We start from the raw sequence: 23,398 nt of genomic DNA, 5'->3' as shown, positions 1-23,398 counted from the left end.
GTAAGAACTTTTGTAAATGTCACAATGTACCCCCAGCACAACAATAAAAAAAATCTTGGTTTCTCTTGGTCTATGCATAGAAATTCTGTTTGAAAAAGAACTATACAGAAGTTTACTGTTAAAAAAAAGACTTGAGGTTGGCTAGAAAGTTGCTGAAGGCAATCAGGCTGACGTTTCTTTCAGCAGGCTGCAGTGCTGGCTGCCAGAGAGATGCCCATCTATGTATTGCTTTCTTCCATGGTTGCAAATATTCTAGAAGTAACCAGAGTCTTGAGTTTTGAGCTCTATCCACCATACTTTATTTCCTAAAAGGTAGCATCTGGAACTCTATTTAAGACGGCTTACATAAATACCAACATCCCCCCTCCAAAAAAATAAAATTACATGTAAAAAGTGGGTGACATACATGGGAAGAAAAGAAAACTAAGAACAGAAAACATAAACTAAGGTTGGAGATGTGGCTCAAGTAGTAGAGTGCCTGCCTAGCAAGCACAAAGCCCTGAGTTCAAATCCCAGAACTGCCAAAAATAAATAAATAAAATAAATCACGAGTGGCATTGAATCTATCAACATGATTTTTTCCCATTAATTCAGCAAACATTTGCCAAAAATTAACTGTGTGAAGTGCTAAAGATACAAAGTGAAATAAAAATCCTCAGAAGCTCACAGTCTAGATGGGTGGCCAATTAGTATATTTGTAACTCCAATGCAGAGCAAAATGTTCTGTGAAAATGGCAAATATGGGCACAGAAAGAACACAGGGGAGGCAAAGTATATTACAGTGAGCAGTCAGGGCTGTTTTTCTGTGGGGCAATTTTTGAGCTGTGTTTTAAGGGATAAGTAGGAGTTCTAAAGAACTAAAGACTTAAGTACCTAGTAAACACAGGAATGGAACCAGGGTGAAATATGACTTGTTCAGGAAACTGTGAATGGCTCCATATGACTAAAAGCAATGGTGGCTCAGGAGTCCAAAAGTGTAGAAAAATATCAAGATGTGCAACTTTTCCTAGAGAAAACCTGCATTTTGGATGGTGGTGGCAGTCAGGGAGGAATTCATAGCAAAGATTTATTTAACTGAAAAAAAATGAATTTCTTACTGGAATTTGTTGAGGTTTTTTGTTTATTTACCTTTTGTTTCCCCCACACACTCCCAGCACTGGTGTTTGAACTCAGAGCCTCACACTTGCTAGGCAACCATTCTTATTGCTTGAGCCACTCCAGCCCGTGTGTGTGTGTGTGTGTGTGTGTGTGTGTGTGTGTGTGTGTGTGTGTGATGGGCTCTTCAGAGATAGGGAGAGAACTATTTGCCTGGGGCTGGCTTTGAATGGCTATCCTGATCTCTCCTTCCTGAGTAACTAAGATTATAGGTATGAGCCACTAGCACCTGGCTCTTACTTATTTGCAAACTATGCAAGTCAATTCCTTGGAGATATTTTATGCCTTTTACAGAATTCACACTACACAAGTGAGCTTCATTTACTTGGTAAATAGAAATATAATGTGGGCCTTTCATGACTTAAAATTTCCTAGTAGTTACATATACTATTAAAAAGTACGAAGAAATAGGGAAATTAAATTTTAATAATGTATTTTTGTTCAATAGATCCAAGAAAATATAACATATAATCAGTACTGACTTGGTTCACATTTTATTTTGTACTATCTTTGAAATCTGGTATATATTCTACACTTCATTTTGGATTAGCCATGGTTCAAATGCTTGATAGGCACATGTGGTAGGTGGCTACAATACTGGACAGTTCAGGTCTAGAGCCTGATAGCAATGGCTTGAGAATCTCCACAGATCAGTGCCAGACCATCGGGGAAGATCTCCCTCAGAAAATAAAAATCTATGCTGAGGGCTGGGGATGTAGCTCAGTGGCAGAGCACTGCTTAGTATGCACTAGGCTAACCTCTAGCACCATACGCACACACACAAAATCAATGCTGAGGCATGGTTAGTCATAGATGTAAAAGAGATCCCCAGTCAAATAATCTATAATAAGGGGTAATTTAAACATAATTTTATCAAACCATAGAATATTTTCCTTCTTCATAATCTAGTATTGAAAATATGGAAATGCAAATACTTCCACAAAATAATGAATCCACTACTAAGCTATAACTCATAGGAAAATGAAAAGTTGCCCTGTATACTGATTCTATCCACCCAGTTGGTTAACCCATTGCTACTTTCTTACTCTAGGCTGGGAACATGCTCTGTCACCTATCAGGCTGATTGGAAGTTCTAGCTCAGGTACAGATTAAATCTCCTTCACCACTGGAATCCCAATAGACATCAGTCACTATGGAGATCTTCCAGCTAAGACCAGGGTTAAATTATACCAGGCCCTCACAAAAGAGCTACAATAGACACCTTCAACTGGTTGTGCATTCCCTCACCTCATTCCATAGGTGTGAATACTCTAATATAGACTAAGAAAATCACTGCAGAGAGTGGGCAAATATGATCAAAGTATGTTATATGCATGTATAAAAAGTCACCCACTACTTCAAACAATTAATATACAGTAACAAAATACATTAACAAGATAAAGTTAAATTTAAAAGTCACTGTAGATTTGGCAGCAGAATCCCTAGTTCAAGTCCCCACTCTTTCTTTCTAACATGGTAGTTTTATCAAAGCAATCTCCTTGAGCTTCAGTTTCCTCACTTATAAACCAGGAATAATAATAATTACTATACTTAAAAATTATTGGTGATGATATTAAATGACACAGATGCATAAGACGTGCCTGTGAACCAAAAAGTGTTATGCAAATATTAGGTAGAATTAGATTCTTCAGACTTGAAATTCCTACTACCTGCCCTCTAGGTACCACCTCCTTTTTTTCCACTCTGTTTTTCCTTCTTAGTATTGTTTCTTGTATTTTTATCCAACCTTATTGTACTCTACAAATTCCTAACATAAATTCTCATTCTACTGGCCATCCCCACCTCTTAAACAACTTCTGCTTAGGACCTTTGAAGCAGACATTTTGTTGAAAGGATGTTCATCTACTTCTCCTACCTTCATCCCAAGCACTCATTCTCCCTCCTCACATCTACTGAAGCCTGGTTTAACTACACTGCTGTCATTTTCCTTGAGGCACTCTCAGATCCCTTTCACATGAAATATGATATTTCTATGTATTACTCACTAAATGGTTAAAACCTCATACTTAGAGCAAACTAAACCATTTGCCATTGATATAGATCCTCAATGCCTTTCCTTCAGCAAAAGAAATAGGTAATTATTCACAAAAACCTTTGGCATTTGATTATATAATTATTATCTTAAGTATTAATATTTTACAGACAGCAAGTGAGTTCTTTCAACTAGGCATTTATCCTAGGTAAAGAGAATATATGTGTTTCAGTAACTTATAAACCTTTTATAGGGAGGTTTACTTTGATTTTTTTCTTTCTTTTTTGAAAGAGTTTATCTCCTAAACTTATTTTTCCAATACAACTTTGCTCAACATCAATCATTTGTGGTATTGGAGCTTCTGACCCATACAAAATGCACATTAATTAAAATAAAAATAAATTGCATCCTTCTGCTTCTTGAAAGTAAAAAATTAGTTTCACTTTTGAAAGTTTGTTATGATCCCAAGGAGGAAAGGGGAGCAACTTTAGGAAAAAATACGAAAGACATGAAATGGGAGAAAAAAATCATTAGACTTTCGGCCAAGAGTCCTGCCTGGTGTACTGTTCTAGGCAATTTTCACACCTCTCTGAGGTATTTTGTAAATCTATATGTTCTAGAAAACTAACATAATGTAAATGATTCTGTACTTATGAATTCAAATGAATTGTACCTGGTGGAACATGATTGATTACTGCTTGACAGAGAGACTGATTCATCTTTTGTAAATGCATTTCATCATTCCTCATTTTGTGTGTGTGTGTGTGTGTGTGTGTGTGTGTGTGTGTATGTGTGTGTGTGTTTCCTTGAAGTCTCCTTTGAAACAGTTTTAACATCTTACTGGCTCTCTCATTAGTTAATGAGATAGCAAAATCTGTGATAGTACTCATTTTAATTTGAGTTAGAGTTTAATATGAGTTGTGATTTTTGCCTTATTTTTCAAAAAGTAACTTTTAAGGTAAAGACTGTGTACACTGATCAAAAAAGATAAGTCTCTAGAGATCCAAGAAACGAAAATATTTCCCTTGGTTTTAAAATAAAGCACAATGGTATGGCTTGTCTTTCAGAATTCCTTACATTTATTAACTTTTTTAATCTCAGTAATTCTGAGAGAGTGGTATCATAGTCATTTGTGTTTTACAAATAATGAGAAGGCAAAAAGAAGGCAAGTAACTTCTCTGTATTCAAATAGTTGGCAAAAGACAAAGCCAAAATTAAAAACCTAGGCATTCTGGGCCCAGGGTCCATGTCATCAACCATCACACAATGGTGCCACCCAAGGATTCTTGCCAAAAGAAGACAATACTAAATACTCTTAGCTTATATTTAAACCAGAGTTTTTCACAGCACAATTGACATTTGGGGTCAAATAATTCTCTGTGTGAAGTGCTGTCCTGTACATAGCAACATCCTACTGCCTACTCCATGTTGGTGGCAGCCCCCTCCCCACAGATGTGACAAGAAAAATTTGTCGAGACATTGCCAAATGTCTTCTCAAAGGCAAAAACTGTTCCTAATGAGAATAGTCTTCTCTAACCTCTAACAGAAACTAACTCAATGAAATCATCCATATTTTAGTCAATAAATCACGTGGGGAGCAAAGTGAGAACTCTTTAGTAGCTAAGAAAACAGTTGAGTTAATCATCAAGTTGAGCAGTAAAGGACATATTTAGGGGTGATTACCTTATGGCAGACTGTACTTCAACAGCAGGAAGAGTATGATTTTTTGATGGGTCTGTAACCACAAACCAGAATGATACCCTCTGGGTTACATTGCAAAGCAAGACATGTGAAATTCTGCGAAGGATGGAAAGAAAAAATGCATTGTAAGAATATCATCCCAAATGGAATTAAACTGCTCCCTCTTGTGTGATTACCATCCTATGAGGCATATTAGCTGTGTGAAGAGCCATTTATATCATTGGAAGAAATGACTTAGTAAGAAAAAAAATTATTACGGGAAGTTCCCATTGTTTCAAAATCATATACTTGGGGATAATTCCTTAAATGAGGGATCTGCCAAAAAAAAAAAAAAAGGAATGAGGCATAGAGAGTATTAGGGATGAGATCCCTGGTAGCTGGATCTCAACAGCTGGTAGCTGACATCACTTTGCTTCCTCAGCACTTGAACCACAGAAGCCTTTGGCATGTCTTCATCAAGTTTGCTGATCCATTCAGCCTTCACCTCTGAGATCCAAGGAGAATCTGTTGCTGGTTCTTGATTTAACACTTGCTCTCTCAGCCTTTACTTCTATCCCTTCCCCACCCCAGCTGTGGCACTCTGACATGACAGACATACTTTCTGCATGCACTTTTGAGGAAGAAGTTCTTAAGAGCATTTTCTTCTGCATTGCTTTGAACAGACCTCCAAATTTAAGTTCTATAATCAATTCACCACCAGTCTTTGAACACTGTACTTTGCAGTTACATGCTTTTCAATGGGAAATTGGAAATGTGACTCATTCTTTTCTGTATACATGAATTACCAGTACAAGTGAAGAAAGAAATGGCTCAGAGTAAAGACAAGCTCTACGTGGATATATGATGACTGAATGTTATAGCAGAGTCCACAAAAAATTAACAACACCAGCACTAAACATAAATCCCCATGGCTTTCTCCATTTCCTAAACAACTAAGTTGCAAAAAGTGGCGTTAACATCCATCCTGAAAAATGAACCACATCAGTCACCTTTACTGAAAACAGTAAATTAGTTACTTGTTTTTCCATAAAAGAGCATCCAAGTGTATTATATTCATATTTACAATAATGAAAGAGAGCACCCTTCTGTCAATAGCTGCCTGCAGAGTCCTCATATTTTCTCCCTCGCAGTGTCAGGTACAAAAGTCAAGGCAGGTGCCAGGCCCCTCTGCCCAAAGCTAGTGTGTAGGACCAGCAATGGGAAGGAAAAAGGCTAGAACTGACCCTGTTGTCCAGATGGCATGGGGCGTCCTGGGTGCTGATGCACCCTGTGCTGTCCTCTTGTCTGGGGTGCGTGGGCTTGGCCCGTGCAAGACCCTGCGTGTCCCATGTTCCCCATACTTTGCTTGTGCGCTGATACCAACCATCACTCGAGTCTTGTGAGCTTCACCTCTGGCCATATCCACAGACCTCGAGAACAAGATCCCCACTGGAAGGCTCTATCCAACCTCGCCACCACAGCGCTCTCATGGGCAGGTACCTGGGCACCCACAAGGCCACAATGCCGACCTGGGCCCAGAAGTCCCGCTCTCAGAGGCCCAGGCCCAACCACCACAGGGCCCTCCTGGGCAGCTTCCTGGGCCCACGCGAGGTCGTGCTGCGGTCCTCTACCCAGGAGCACCACTTTGCCAGGCTCGGGCGCCCCCAGGATCCCAAGCTCCTGGTGAGCACCCCACGCCTCCCTACCGTGCAGCCTGGCATGAACCACGCCAGAGCCTCGGGGTCACTGGCCACCAAGGCTCTCAGGCACCCTCTCCGCACCTTGCCCGTCTGGCTCGTTGTGACTCCCGGTCCTCTGGGCACTCGCTACCATTTCCCGAAGCGCAGGCGTTGGGCAGCGAAGTACATCCGCGGGCACCAGCGCGGGATGAAAGGCCTATTCTCCTCTGGGTGCTCAGGGAGCCGCTTCAGCTGCCCACCCCCTGAGGAGAAGCCCGACCCCTGCGCCAAGGAGACTGTGCAGAAGGCGCTCAGCCAGTGCAAGGGAAAAGGAAGGGAAAAGGAAGTTCGACGGGCCGCTCTGGTTTGAGGTCCCTGACCCCAAGATAAGTAAGCAGAGCCCTGCACCCACGCCATCTGCCTTCAAGCCCATAACCAGAGATGGAGGGCCCAGGCCTTTTGTGCCCAGGCCCGGGCTGCAACAGAGGCATTGGCTCTTCCCCAGGTGAGGAAGAGACTGCTGTCCAGTAAAGCTTTCCCTCGGCCTGCACAGTCTGCCTCCCGACATGTCACAGAGCCCACACCAGCTCAGCACACAGTCTCACAGTCAGCTGGAGAGCCAGCAGTAGATATGATCCTGCCCAGGGGCCCCAAACCCTCCTCTCCTCAGTGAAACCCCTCAGGGTTTCACAGCCAGCATGATGGCCCCTTAGGCTCCTGAGAATCAGGGCTCCAGCCAATAAGATGGCCCCTTAGGCTCCTAAGAGTCAGGGCTCTGCCTCCTGACACTCCAAGGCACAGCCCTTGCATCCTAGTGACCCCCTGCTCTACCCTACAGGAGTCACTGGGTCACTTCCCACCCCTTCAGTGGACAGGTCTGCCACCTCCCAAACCACCTCTCCTTACCCTGCACAGCCCCCACTAAAGAGACTTTGCTAATATCAAAACCTGGCCTTGTGCCTGCCAGCCCACTCCTGCCTTCTCCCTGGGACCAGACTTGTCAGGAAAATGGGATACACACACACACCAATGCAACCCAGTTTGTGTAGTTAAATGTTTGTTCTTATTTTATGATAATAATTTTCCTAGAGATTGTCATATTTCTTCAAAAGACTCTACACCAAGGTTTCTCCAATTGGCACTGTTGACATTGGGGACACATTGTTTGTGATGGGGGCTGGTTCTGGGCAGTGAAGGTGTAAGCAAGATCACTGACCTCTGAGCAACAGGTGCCAGTAGCACACCCACAGCTGTGACAATCAGCAGTGTCACCAGGCATTGCTAAACAGCTGGGGTAGGGAGGTCAAAAGTCACACTGGTGGAGAACCACTGAGCATCACTGACCTCTACTGGCAAGAAAGAGTGAAGCTCAGTCTCTTAAAATGCAGTTTTATAATATGTAAGATATAGAGATGAACAAAGTGAAGTTGTGTGTACATGCTTGACTGACTGCACTGGGTAGTATGCACAGCAACTCATTCCCCACACCTGCCCTGCAAGGAACGGAATGGAAGTGCCATGACTCTCAGCCTCCCTGACCTTCTAGGGAGTCCCTGGCTTCTCTTCCACTGTCTACCTGGGGTGACAGTGACCTGACTAGGTCAGCTCTCCAGCAAGTCTTACAAGGATGCAGCTAGGACCTCTCTTTAGAAGTCATGTTCTTTCTCTCAGACAATCAAGGTCATGATGCACAAATTTGTCAATAGTAGGTTTCCAAACACAAAGAGGCAACCTCAAGAGTTAATGAGCCCCGTATGATTGGTGGTGATCAAACTTGACACAAGAGATATTGCAGTGAGGACAGGGTCAAAGGTGGGATGAAATGAGGGTATTCATCTTTCTGCTAATTACTTGAAAATCTTTAAATCTTTATTCTGGCAATTTAGGAATTATGGGCCTTTATTTTGGTTTTTAATTTTTTTGTAGACTGCTTTTGCTTGTGAATAAATATTCTTATCTGCCCTATTCATAAGTAGGAAAATTGTTAAAAACTATTTTAAAATTTTCAAATTGGCAAAAAAAATGTAAAACTTAAATGTTATCAAGTGCTGGGGAAGCATGGAATTAGAATCCCAGGTGTGATATGGAAGCCAATGGGTCCAGCCACTCTGGAGTGGCAATGGAAGTATTTTCTAGAAGACAGAGTGTGGCTACCAGAAATTCTCACATACACACACACATGTGACAGACAGACAGACAGACACTGGTGAGGATGTTCTTTGCAGCATCCTCAAGGATGTTCTTTGCAGAGAATGATCGCCAATATGGGAACAGATATAAAGTAAATCTGATATACGCTATCAAGGGAATACTATTCCACAGATTAAAGGGAAAAAGCACCCATAGTTTCTCAAGCTCAGAACAATTGGGCCAGATAATTCTATGCTGTGAGGAAAGAACAATGCACAATAACCGGGCATTGTAGGAAGCTTAGCAGCAAACATGGCCTCTACTCACCAGATACCATCTCCAGTTGTAACAATCAAAAACATCTCCAGACATTGCCAAATATCCCCTGAAGGACAAAATCATCCTTTGGTGGAAACCACTGAATTAGAACTACATATTTTTTAATAAAAGGATAAATCTCAAACTATACCATCAGGTGAAAAAGTTGGATGTGGAATATTATGGGTAGCACTGCAGTTTACACAAATTAAATAAATACAAAATAGCATTTCTATCATAAGAGCAGGCCAAAACCCAGGTTCGGGTCATGTGGACACTTGGCCTGTGTTATTCTTTCCATCTAAACCTCTTTACATACTATTCAAGGATGAATTTCATGGTATTCCCCATTAGAGAGTCAGAGAATACAGCTGGAAACAAAGCAAAGCCCTTTTTCCCATTGAGCTTGCTTTTTAAGTGGGTGAAAACAGAAGATAAACAAGTAAATAACTGCATGCTCTTTGTGGGGGAATGATATAAAGAAAAATAAAGCAGTGGAGGGATGCAGACAATTGCATCAACACACTTGTGGCCTGATCCTCTGTCTTCGTCATCATAAGACTATATTACCCCTCACTGTGAATTCAAGTTCTTTAAATTTATTCAATGTTTCCATTGGGTTGAGACTCACAATTTAATATGGTATCTCATCGGATAAAATAAAAATATTTTATCTACTTAGTAATATAATAAAAATTTTTAGAGATTTAAATTGTTGCTGAAAATATTAAAGCCTCCATTTTTAATGGAGACAGTAATTGCTAGATATAAAAAGTTCTTAGAGCCAGGTGTGGTAGTACATGCTCTTAATCCCAGCACTCAGGATGCTGAGGTAGGAGGACTGTGAGTTTGAAGCCAGCCTGAGCTATATAGCAAGACCCTGTCTCAAAAAAAAAAAAAAAAAGTAAAGTTCCTAGATTAAGACTCTAAAAAATCAAGCTTTTATTTTGAAATTTACTACTTGCCAAATGCTAGATTTCAGACAAGTCATTTCATTGAGTATAAGTTAGGAGGAAGGGCTGGAGTTCTTAACGGGCCGACTAAAATGTGCTGTGGGAATCTGGGTTGAGAAATTCCCTGTTACGTGGGACTGTCCTTCATCTTGCACATCGATTATTTCTCATCCCAACTCTCTAAATACCACAGCACTCTGCAGTCATAAATATAGTCCCAAAACACACCCCATTTCCATATGCTCCAGAGGTGGGGCCAGTACCTCATCCAAGTAAAAAACACTTCTAAATCTCTGCAAAAGTTTCAAGGTCATGAAAAACAAAAGAAGACAAAAAACGAGCCAGAAAAAAAAAATACAGCTGGACACTGGTGGCTCACGCCTGTAATCCTAGCAGAGATCAGGAGGGTCGCAGTTTGAAACTGGCCCCGGCAAATAATTTGCAAGATCCCCACCACAAAAAAGGGCAAGTGAAGTGGCTCAAGGTATAGGCCCTGAATTCAAACCCCACTACCGCGAGGAAAAAGACAAAAATTGTCACAGTGTAAGAAGCAAATTCTGGAATAGAAAAAGGTCATTAGTAGAAAAACTGACAAAATACTAAAAATGTCCATAGCTAAAGTAATAATATTGAAGCAATGTTAATTTCTTTGCTTTGACCTACCATGGTTGTTTAACATAATAATTCTAGGTAAACAGGGGGAGGGTTCAGAGCAGGGTTTCTCAACGCCAGCATTATTAACATTTTGGTCATTGTAATTCTTGATTGTTGGGGGCTATATAGTTTTGTATGATACATAGAGGCTTCCCTAGCCTCTACGCACTAGATGCCAGTAGCAAATCCAATTGTGAAAACCAAAACATGCCCCCAGACATTTCCAGATATCCCTGGAAGTAATGGGGACACAAAATCTCCCCAAGTTGAGAACCATTGGTACACAGGACCTCTTTTATCTCTCCCTCACTTTTAGAAATAAAATATTTCCAAATTAAATACACACACACACACAATTCAGGAGCAAAGCAGTTGTTTAAAAGGGGAAGAAAAAAAGAAACAGTAAAATTGTCTTTAAGATTTGGAGGTGTGGTTCAAGTAGTAGAGCACCTGCCTCACAAGCATGAGGCCCTGAGTTGGGGACCACTGAAAAAATACATACATAAATAAATACGTAAATAAAAATACATAAATAAAAAGGAAGTAACATAAAGAATTATTGTAGAAGTTCAGTAGTTAATTGATTAAAAAATCAAAGAACACTACTTCCTTCCAATTACAGACTATGTACAACTAGAGTGACTTCACCCTAGTCTTTCTTCCAAATGTGACCACACTGAATGTCCTCTAAGATTTACATAGAATGGAAAATGACTTACTGAATTAAACATGTCTTTTATTTGGGGGGGTTGTTTTTTGTTCATTATTCTATTTCCTCTATGTATATGAAGCTCATCCACCCTATTCCTTCATCTTCATCTCCTCCATTCACTCCACACACAAGTCCCCTCCCACACACCATACCCATTTTACAGTCTTGTCTTTCATTATTAATCCCAAAGTCAATGCTCAATGGGATTTCTCAATGTATCCCCACTGTAAATATGCTTTACTTTGGTCAGTTCAACCCCTTGTTTCTCTCCCTTACTCCTTCATTCCCACTCCCTATTATTCAGCAGCTTTCAGTTATGTCCTCTACCTGCACATACGCGAATTATTTCGACATTGTTGGCTATCATTCTCTTTTCCTTTCCCTCCTCCATCGAGTTCCATTGTGTAGTTTCACTATTACAAACACGTTCCACATTAGATGAGTATATGATCATGTTTGGTTTTGTGCATGCATTTATCTTTTGGATCTATCTTCCGCATATGAAAGAAAACATGTGGCTTTTGTCTATCTGAGCCAGGTAAAACATGTCTTTTAAAGTGTACTTTAGGGCCAGGAATATAGCTCAGTTTAGAACACATTTTAGCATTTATGAAGCTCTGGGTTCAATCTCCAGCACCAAAAACAACAAAAATGTGTTTTGAGGTAATAAGTAAACCAAAATGCCATTAGCACAACTAAATGCAAATATTACATTTTTAGGATTTTAAATATGGATGGAGCCAGATATGTTGTGGGTCATGCATGTAGTGGGTCAGAGGCAGGAGGATCCCAAGTCTGAGTCTAGCCTGGGCAAAAGGTAGCATAAGATCCTGTTTCAAAAACAAAGGGGCTGAGAGGCATAGCTCAAGTTGGTAGAGCCACTTGCCTAGCATTCACAAAGCCCTGGGTTCAATCTCTAGTATCCCCTCCAAAAACATTAAATATAGACTGTCTAGTGGAATTGTTTGAGTTCACTTTAATAATCATGTTAACCAATGTTTTTTTACTAAAAAATTCTATTAACACATACACTAGTGGCTTCTTTAAGCAAATCACTAAAAAGAAGTAAACATGGTCCCTCCCTTTCCTCAGGTATAGGAAGCCTATGCTTAGCCCTGATGCTAATTCTCTAAGAATTGGCTCCACTGCCTTCTCTCATCAATAGGGCCAGACATGCCAATGGTAACCAAGGAGTAGTAAGAATCAGACTCTTGTTTCTGGGAATCAACTAAATGCTGGGAGCTGGGCTGCTGTTTTATAAGCACAAGACCATTAATCCCCGTACCTTATTGTAGATACAAGAGTACATTGTTCCTTTTTAGATCACAAGACTTACCCTTGAATAATTAAGCAGAGGAAGAAATCCATTACATGCCCTACACTATTTAACTTGGAAAGAGAAAGCCCTGCCTGACATAGGCTTCTACCTGTCTTGCTCAAAGTGGTAAATTATCTAAAGGCCAAAATTGTAGTAAACTTTTCAGTTTTTCTGGGAAGTAGACTGAACTTCAAAGTTAGATCATAGCTTTTTAAAAAACTACTTGGAACATTTTAAAATTCCTGTGACACTATTTTACTAAATCTAGCCTGAATCATGTTTGTAAATAGTGGAAAACACCTAATTGCTATCTTCAGTCCAGCTTCCAAGAAAAATCTCAAGTAACCTATTCTAATGCAACCAGAGCTTTCTCTTAAATTCATTTTTCTTTCCATCTTCCATTTTGCTTCTAAGAAAATTCCACAAGTAGCAATAAAATCATTTGTTATGATTTATAAACAATATTTTTTTAAAGAATTGCTTTGTTTCTGTCACACAAGTCCATCTTTCTATAATGTCTCCCAAAGTCAGGTACATGAATGTGGGGCCAGGGCTGTGTGAGCCTGGTTTATCCATCATTCTAATTTTAGTGTCCAGCACACAGCAGGCTTTCAGTATAGGTTAATGAATTGTGTACATCTGACCATGTAGACTACCATGGAGGAAGACACAACACATAGCAGGCTTTCAATACAAGTTACTCAAATCTGTGGCTCCAATCACAGACAATGCAGCTCCACAGGTTGACTGCATAGAGCACAATGGAGGAAGACACTTATGGTCCTCACACCGTTGCCTTGGTCGCTCTGTCAGCTCCTTCCTCCTCACTTCTGACAGCATCTGGGACAGGTAGTGGAGCCTTCAGTCACTTCTGGCTACTACAGAGTACCTGCCAGTCTAGTCACACTGCTCTCCTGCCTCTGACATGCAACTGCTCTCCTTCCAGCTGTCTGACCCTAGTGGGGCCCCAAATGGTGGGCTCCAGCCTTTTGCCCTCTGTGCTGCATTTGCGCCCCATGCACCCTGCCCTACCCCATGCTTCATTCTTGCTCATCCTTAGATGGAAAAGGAGATGGAGGGATCAGACAGATGAGAAAAGGCAAAGTTCTTGTCCTTGGTTAGAGCCCTCTGGTTCCCCCTTGCTGTTAGTGGTCCTTGGTTGTGCAGGTGCCCAGACGCTCTGTGTTCAGAGTGCTCCTGAGGGGCTGTTGGAGGCCCCTCTGGGGACCTCTGCGCTGCATCTTCCCCTGATATGAGTGATGCACTCTGACTGACTTCTGTCAGTCTTGGCTCTGCCTCCAGTGGTACACCTCCAGCCTCATTCCACCACCTTGCTTGCTCTGCACTTAGCTCTCAGCCAACAGGCAGTGACTCCATCCTGTTGTCATAGAAGACTCCCCTTGGCCTCGGGAATGTATTCGGGTACAGACTAGTTAGAGAACCGCCCTCTCTCACTCACCCCAATCACAGGCAGCTCAAGCCAGCCTTCTACCTAGACTTCTCCAGCTGACAGGCTATCACTAGTTTCTGTCCCATGGTACACTGTGACTGGGGACACCATCCATTCTTTGGAACCCTAGCCATTCTGCTATTCTGGTGGCAACTTGAAGGAGGTCTGAGAATGTCTACGAGCTGGGGAACATCCAACTATGCTCCCCAGCCACCCTTTTTATAGACAAGTGTACCCTGTATGAGCAGTTCTCTACCTCACTTGAGGTAGGTAGAAAAATGAGCAAGAGGATCACTCAAAGCACATAATCACTAGTACAGAAGGGGCACCAGCTAATCTGCATGGACCCAGCAGTGCGCAGCCCAGATGGCTGCACAACAAGCCATTCCCATCCCTGCCTTGTGAGGAAAGGAGTGGAAGTGCTATGACCCTCACTGTAGGCACCAACTCTCAGCCTCTCTGACTTTTTAGGGAGTCCCTGGCTTCTCTTCCACTGTCTACCTGGGGTGACAGTGACCTGACTAGGTCAGCTCTCCAGCAAGTCTTACAAGGATGCAGCTAAGACCTCCCTTTAGAAGTCATGTTCTTTCTCTTAGACAATCAAGGTCATGCTACAAGTATTTGCCAATAGTAGGTTTCCAAACACAAAGAGGCAACCTCGAGAGTTAATGAGCTCTGTATGATTGGTGGTGCCCAAACTTGAGAGAAGAGATATTGTAGTGAAGACAGGGTCAAAGGTGGGATGAAATGAGGGTATTCGTCAATTTGCTAATTACTTGAAAATCTTTATTTTCGATTCATGAGAAAAGTTTTACTTTTTGTGCTTCATAGCATCTTCAAGGTCTTCTGCAATGTTGGGATAATCAATGAGAGAGAAAAAATAATAAAGAGCCAATAATAAAGAGGATTTAGATTCCTGAAGCCATCCTAGAAAGGATATTTGCCACACTCCAGAATGCATTCTGCCTATATTGGCACCAAGAGATCTCTGAAAGTCAGGAGGTTTTTAAACTAACCAATATACCAAGTTACTAGTGTCTTCTATCCATCTACTACACTCCAGAGAGGCAGCTCCATGCAAAGTGGTTTTCAATCCTATCTTGCATTGTGTGGCTCCCTTTCCTGAAGCAGAAACCTGTGCACCTAGGGATGCAGCCTCCTTTATGCAATACATGCAGAATCCAGGCCAGCACTTGAACTGCATTTTAAACACATCCTGCTCCTCACTCATCTCCCTGATAGTAGTATTGCCAGGTCTCAAACTGATGAAATATTAATGAGCTTTCCTCAAACTCACAATAGCTGATGCAAGGGCTGTGATTATAAAGAATAAAACAGAAGAGTAGATTTTTGAAAAAGCAAAACAAACGCATGATATACGTATCCGTGTGTGCATATATGTATATTTTAAATTAACAAGGTACTATGATAGATACCGATGTGGAAATAACTTATACCTACTTAGGTTATTTTCAAAATAAGATTAGAGTTCTTTAGTAGCTATCTCTCTACAAGAAAAATTGTATGTGTGCAATAGAAATGTGGAAATCTCAGGACATACAACTACAATTTTGGAGGTTATTTATCTTCATATTGCCTATTGAACACACGGCATTGTGGGAACATAATATAAGCTGCAGGCTAAACTACATTGCAAAAAAATTTAAAGGTTCAATAAAAGTGTGGATCTCTTAAAATTTTTGGTTAATAAATTATTTTCAAGGTTAAGGTTCACAATAATGTACTGTTTTAATATTGCAAATAATCAGAGGAGATTTCGAACTGTTTGCTTACTCTGTTGTTTCTCTGTTGGGAACTTTCCTCATGGAGAAAGCCACCATTGCTCTGAAGAGATATTCTTCATTTGTATCCCAGACATACTGAAAGAGAAGGAAAATAGAAAATGTAGAAAATGGGGTAAAAAAACAGTCAATTAAGTGGTGTGCTCAATCATTCTCTCTTTGTCTCTCTCTCTATCTCTATCTCTCTTCCTTAGAAGCTGCAATGCCAGTAGCTAATCAACAAATTGGGCATTTATACAATTCATCTTGGCCACATATTCCCTCATAAACTGACTTTCCCTCCCAGTTTCCTTTCCTTAATTAACATCCTTTTAATTTTCTTAGCTGGAAACTTAAGTGTGTGTGCATATTATGGGCTGAATTATATCCCTCTCCCTGCCAAAAAACATTTATGTTGAAGTCTTAAATCCCAATACCTCAGAATGTAACCATAATTGGAGATAGTGTTTTTATGGAGATGATTAAGTTTAAAATGAGGTTGTTAGGGTGGTCCCTAATCCAATATGATTGGCGTCCCTAGAAGAGGAAATTTGAACACATAGTCATATAGAGGCAAGGCAATGTGAAGACTTAAGGAGAAAGTGGCCATCTGTGAGTCAAGGAGAAAGGCCCGGACTAGATTGTTTTCGCATGGCCCTCAGACGAAACCAACTGTGCTGACACCTTGATCTCGAACTTCTAGTATCCAGAACCAAAAGAAAATAAATTTCTGTGGTGAAGTCCCTGGGTTTGTGTTACTTTATTACAGCAGCCCTAGCAAACTAATGCACTGTATTTGACTCATTGTGCTCCTTCATACAGCAAAGGTGGAATTCGAAGTAAGAGGATCCTGGCATGTTTAGGGACCACCAAAGAAGCCCGTGCAACTGAAGCACGGAGGGAAGAAGAGAAAGCAGAAGGGCTGAGGGGAGGGAGGAGCTGATTTAGGAGGAGTTGTCACACCACCGGAACACTGTCAAGATTTGGTTTTCACTCTGCAGTAGAAAACAGATTTTATAGTCACAGTTGTTCTCCTCTGCGGGTTGGATAGTAAACAAAAATTGATGATCCTAACCAACAAAATATGCCTCACTTAGTTACCTTCTCTAGATGAGAAGGTTTAAAGTCTTACCTCTTCTTTTTTTCCCTAAATATTTTCACAATATATTTTTAAACTTTATTCAATCACTTTTCCTACTTCACCCTTTTCTCTTTCACTCCTATCCTACATAACTATAGCAAAATGCCTTCAAGAAGGAAAAACTCCATCTCTTTTTTTGAGACAGAGTTTCATTATGTTACCCAGGCTGATCTCAAACTCCCAGACTTAAGCAATCTTCCTACCTCAGCCTTGGAAGTGCTAGGACTATAGTCATGCACCACTATGCCCAGCTACCTTCTTTCAGTCTTTTAAAGTTACTTTTCATTTTATAGTATAAAAAGTTTAAAGTTGAATGTTTAAAAATAGTTAACTGCTTCATAGCATAGCCCCTAATTTTTAATAATGCATTTCCAAAATCAGTTTTATCCAGGATAGAGTAGTTAGAGGACAATACAATAAATGAACATGAAACATAAAAACATTGGTCCAGTTAAAAATAGCATAGAAATACTATTCAGACAGGAAAGGCTTCTTACCAGAATTTAGAGATGAGGAATATGCCTGCTCAAGTATAAATGAGAATGATAATGTCAGATAGAAAATGCAAATGCAGATGCTAACCAGAACTTGCCAGAGCATGAATTTAAATTTGTTTTTGGATCTTGGAGATGATTTGACCTCATCTCCTAACCTTTCATTGGTCCCTCAAAAACCAGAGCATCAACAGGTTTAGTAAAGTGCAGTTTGGGTCACAGAGCAAAGCTCTGTGCCAATGAAACCAACCTATCTTGAGTAAATGTGAAAGGACTGAAAGCTTGTACATTGGTCATGGCATATTTCTATTAAGTCATTCAAAATGTTTCATAGAGAGTCTCCAGGCATAAAAGGAATCAAGCACCATCATAAGAAAGCTAAACATATATGTACTTTCTGACCCACAATTCCACGCCTGGATAAATACCATAACCCCCTCCAAAAAAAAGCACATGGAAAAAATATGTACAAGAATATTTGTAGCAGCTTCAATATCTGTTTTGTGTATACTTGACATGTAGGTACTCAGTAAATGTGTGAAACTGAACACAGTTTTATATACCACATGTGACTCCACAGACCACATGGAGCATATCACTTGTATTTATTTATCCATCAGTTCAGATTCCTTAGTTCCTCATTTCAGTACCACTTGTGCCAAAGCTCTAAATGCCCCCAGCTCACCCTGCTTTTTGCATGCATCTAAGGACTCAATCCAGGGCTAACTCCACATTTTAGCTGAGTAATCAAACATAACTGAAGAAAGTCATGAAACAGGGCTTGTTGGTTTAGCTTTAAATTCATTGTGCCCTACCTCCAAATTGCCTGGGAAACCCTTAGGTTTCTCCATCAGTTCTCTCTCTCATGGGTCACAGGACTATTTTAAACCTCCTAAGACCACCTAAGTTATAATGCTTTCCCTCATACCTCCCTCTCACTAGATGTGCTTGCTTTATAATTTATAGATACTTTTCAAGTCATAAATTTAAACTCCCTTAACCTCTTGACACCAAAATACAAAACTTCCTCCATAGACACACATCGAATCCATTTCCTCTCCTGAAGTGCCAGACATGCTTGTTTCTGTCCTGTTAATGGTTAAGCGCCCCCCACCTCTGTTAGGAATGCTTCTCCTCTATCCTCCTCAGGATCTAAACAATATCAGTTTCTCCTCTCTCTTCTGTGTATTCAAATCTGCACAGAGCTTGTCCACTGACTTTAAAGCATGCTCAAGTTTTTCCCATTAAAACAACAGGAAAAATAAATGACTTTACTCAATCTTTCTGCCATTCACCTATTGCTATCTCTCTTTTACCCTTCCCAGCCAAAATTTTCAAAGAAGTTGTCCATACTTCTGTTTCTACATGTTTACCACCTATTCATTTATTTTTTTACTTATTTACTTTGGTAGTTCTGGGGTTTGAATTCAGGGCTTTGCGCTTACTAGATGGGTGCTCTAGCACTTGAGCCATTCTCTCAGCCCTACCACCCATTTATTTTTAACCCCCTCCAATATGGCCTTCCAACTCTGTCACTTCACAAAAACAGCTCTTTTTAAAGTTTCCATTGATTTTCACGTTGCCTAACACAATGCATATGTCTCTCTCCATCTTGCTTGACCTCTTAAGAGCATTCAATGCTCAGGAACACCTCATCATGAAAAACCCTCTAACACAGCCCACATATTCCCTGGCCTTACCCTTTCTCTCCAGGACCATCGGGCACCATGCTCCTCCTCACTGCCCCAATCCCAAACACCTCAATCTTCCTTCACACTCACCAAGCTCCTTCCTGTGATAAGCCTTTGCATGTGCTGTTCCCTCTGCCTTTCCTTCTTCTAGCCTCTGGATCACTTCTTCATGTTTAGATCTTACAGAACTGCTAGGTACTGAAGATCCTGACAAGGCCAAAGTCCCCTCATACTTCTCCTTCCTATAATATTTGTCAAGATTGCACATTTGCATTCAGCTTACTGAATATTTAATCAACAATGGATTCTCCCACTACTTTAAGTTTCACAGGGCAAGAATAAGACTGATTTTAGCTACCATTACAACCCCAGCATCCAGCCTACTCTGAGTACCCTGGGATAAGAAACCCTACACACAAATGAGTGTAGATTCTGAAGTCAGATTGCCTGGGTTCAGATCTTACGTTCACTACTTCCTGGCTTGAGATCTTGAAAGTGTCACTTAATTTATTTGCACCTTGATTTTCTCACCCATTCAATGGGACTAGGAATACCTGTACTCAGAGGGTTGTTGTAAGGGCTAAATGAGCTAATAGGAGTAAAGTGCTTAGAAGGGTTCCCACTAGAAAGTAAACTATGTTCCTAATAAATACTGGCTGTTGTAGCAATTATTAATGATCAAGTAAATAATAAAATTATGCAGTGGTGAGGCTGGGGTTTGGCTCAAGTGGTAGAGTGCCTGACTAGCAAGCTCAAGGCCTTAAGTTCAAACGCCAGTGCTGCCAAAAAACAAAACACACTGATAGATTGGCCAGGAAATGGAATACCTCTGAATTTCTTTAGCACTCTGGGTTTTTGTTTGCTTGTTTCTAGCTTAAAGCATCTTAATATCACATACTGAGAAACCGAAACTAGAATTAGATAACACGCTCTTATTTATTCAATAGTCTTTACTGTTTCTATACCCACATGGGCTCTGTGAATATTTTTTAACTTCTATTTTATAAGCATATATTTTATATTGTCACTTTGATAATTGAGAGGAATTATGACTTTATGTTAAAATTGGAAACTTTTTGTATCCTGAAAGTCTTTATGTAGGTAGTACCATTCCTTATTTTTTGATGACTAGAAAACTGGCAGACAGAATTCAAGAGATTTAAACAGTGAGGGGCAGATCCAATGCACAGCTGAGTGTCTGCCTCAGGCCCCTTTGCTCCATGCTGGGTGAAAGTTTCAAGTTTTCTAAATTGTTTGGTATAGTACAAACAAAACTTCACATATTTTTAAGCATACACTTCAGATCAAGTACTTTAAGCAAACTCATTTTATCAACCATTTCTGTTTTACTATAATCTATCTTTAAGATCACACTTGGAGTCCTTTGAAATAATGTACTCAAGATTAAGATTACTTTGCAGAAATGTCCATTATTAGAGAAAGCACAGTGTTATTAGCAAACAAAATTTAAAGTGAACATGCAGGTGCTCCACTTACTGCTTTATCTCCAAGAGCTGTTCTGATACTAAGTCTCACTTTAAAGGCATTTTCTGCATCTGCCAGAAAGAAAAAAAATAGAGCAGTAAATGATGACAAAATCTGCAAAAACAGAGCTTGAAAAATCCTATTTAATGCAACTCAAATCAACGAACATGGAACTACAGGTAAACAGACCTAAATACTCCTGAAAGTTTGATGGAAATCACATTACATGGCTTAAATTTTTCTTTCAAACTCAAAAGAGTCACAGGCTCAACTTTCAAGCCACAACACGTCTGCAGATTTAAAAAAATAGAGTTTCTTCAGTCAATGACTTGTCAATCATTTAGAAACAGTTAATCTATTTTTAAATTTCAAGGTGGCATACCTGGTTGACAGAGTTCAGCATGAATAGAATTCACCAGGAAAAAGAGTGGCCACAGCATTCTTTCAGAGTCGCAAACAGAAGACAAACTGAGAAAAAAAAATCCACCCTCCACTTAAAGCTGCCTTAGCCATTCTGTGACCCGGATTAGAATATCAGAGAAATCAGCTAGCCACCATCTGAAACGTTTAATAATTAACATCCATCTCTTGGGTTAATACTTCCATAGAGCAGACCGTGTCCTGTCAGTTATTTATGAAAATCTGTTTGGAAAACAGATTAGTTGGTTTTTTTCCAAACTCTACCTCAAAAGAATGTTTCCTCTGCTGACATAATCAGAATCCTTCCTCTACCCCACCCCCTGCAGTTGTCTGGTTAAGCACATGGTAGCAAGATTTGAATCCTCTCTAGAGGTTTTCCTTGGCATAAACTTTCCATCTTTGGGGACTAAATTGTCTGGTTCAAAATAGGCTATCATAATTTAGGGGACCAATATCACTGCTTTCTATCTCTGGTGAACAAAGAAGGCCCATCCCAGAATGTCCTCACCCGAGTCTCACCTTGGCAGGTAAACACCCTAGGACAGCTTCCACTTCGAACAAGGGGATGTGTTTGTTTAGCCCTGACATCTGACAGTTGTCTAAAATCAGAATTAATGATACGGAGCAGCGCTGCCCAGTGGACTATTTCATGATCATAAGAATGTTGTGCTCCCCAATATGGTAGCCACTAGATATATGTGACCCTTGAGCCAGTGTTAGTCATTGGCAGCAATGTCTTGAATTGGCTGTCCCTTTCCCAGCTAGACTGACTAACACTGGAACCCCATCTCCACCACCCTAAGCCTCGTAGGCATTTCTGGTCCTCATAGGTCAAAACTGAAATTCTAACAAAACCCAAAGATGCTCCGAGATTTAAGATAATGAGTGTAAAAGACTCTCTGCTGCTGGGCATCCCACCAATGATGCCAAGGGAAGCCCCCAGGGCTCCATGCTAGGGCTTTCCTGTCTCCCATGCTGCCTCTTCATGAATTCAGTCCCCAAATTCCACCTCCTTTCTCAAAAGTCATGCATGGAAAAATTAGATTGGGTGACCCTGATGTGAACTAGGAAATTTGGAATTTTATGCAGCAGCAAGGAAGATATCAAAGGACCTTCTACAGCGCCTTGAGATATGTATCATTTTCCCCTCCTAGTAAGGCTGGGATTTTACTGAAGATGACCCATTTCTGTTAGCCAAACCCACCCACAGAACCCTTTTCTCATCGTCTTCAACCTTGGTTGCAAGGACACTGAGTCAGAAAAAGCTGTCCTAGAGGGAGAGGCAGCCAAGTCAGCCTGGCGATTCTAGCTCTGTCACTGTTAGGTGCAATGGAAATTTCCTAAAAGGAAGAGCTCACTTAACTACTCTCTCCCTGAAAAAAAAGTCAGACTAGATGAAGTTATCTTGGGAAAGAAAAGTCAATATACACAGATAGAGATTTAACAAACATTTTATTTGTGTCAAGGAACAAAGCCATGTTAGGGATATAGAAATCTGATTCAACTTTTCTTTAATCTTGCATTTCATAAAAATGACAAATTTCTCCATATGCTTTTATTTAGCCATCTATGTAACTAGCATTGAAGACAGTAAAACTTTCAATGTGAGCCATTCATTTGAAAGGATAATAAAATCTTTCCCTTTTCAATTGTGGTCTTTTTAATGATTGTTGCCTCATTTAAAAAAAACGATAGAAAAAAACAGCAATAAAAGTTCTGTATAGAAAATACAGAGAAGCACATTGTAATCATATATGGAAATGTCACAATGAAACCCCCTACACAAAAAACTAAAAAGAAAATACAGAGAAGCAAAAAAGGGAAAGTAGAAAACATACATGCTACTATCAACATAAATAGCTAGTGTTAGTATTTTAATAATTGGAGCACAATTCTTTAGCTTAAATCTTTTTGTGTATTCTTGTGTGATGTTACTATTCTTGTTCTTGTTGTTTTAAACACTATTAGAACAGGATGCTGTAATGGTGGGGATATAACGTGGACCCTTTTCTTCTTTGTTCTAATGGAAAGGCTGCTATACCACAAAGTCTGATGAGTTCCTTTAAAAATGATGTTTCACGGGTCCTGATGGAAGTAGGTATTAGTGGAAGGAGGAGGGGAAACGGAAAGGGTGAAGGAGGGTGAATATGGTTGATGTACTTTATATGTTAGTATGAAAATAAAACAATTAAACTTGTTGGAATCATTTTAAGTGGGGGGAGGGTAATGAGGGAGAATGATGGTGGGGGTGAACCTAACCAAGATACATATATGAAAATGTCATAATGAAATTCCCCTGCACAACTAACACATGCTAACAAAAATGCTTTTTAAAAAAATGATG

The 23,398-nt window shown here is 40.3% G+C and overlaps 1 protein-coding gene across 1 annotated transcript in view; it reads right to left on the bottom strand.

Annotated features, from left to right (window-relative positions):
- Positions 1-21,173, bottom strand: part of Cltrn (collectrin, amino acid transport regulator) — a 33,071-nt gene extending 11,898 nt beyond the window's left edge. The window contains exons 1-4 of the mRNA XM_074064246.1: positions 21,017-21,173; positions 20,647-20,705; positions 15,837-15,922; positions 4,832-4,945 (exon numbers count right to left, since the gene is read on the bottom strand). Coding sequence (XP_073920347.1) covers positions 4,832-4,945; positions 15,837-15,922; positions 20,647-20,705; positions 21,017-21,074 — 317 coding nt within the window. The 5' untranslated portion in view covers positions 21,075-21,173. The remainder of the gene's footprint in view (positions 1-4,831; positions 4,946-15,836; positions 15,923-20,646; positions 20,706-21,016) is intronic.
- Between the last annotated feature and the right edge of the window lie 2,225 nt (positions 21,174-23,398).

This window comes from Castor canadensis, chromosome X (assembly GCF_047511655.1).
Source record: "Castor canadensis chromosome X, mCasCan1.hap1v2, whole genome shotgun sequence".
Taxonomy (NCBI): domain Eukaryota; kingdom Metazoa; phylum Chordata; class Mammalia; order Rodentia; family Castoridae; genus Castor; species Castor canadensis.
This window is presented reverse-complemented; position numbering and strand designations above follow the sequence as displayed.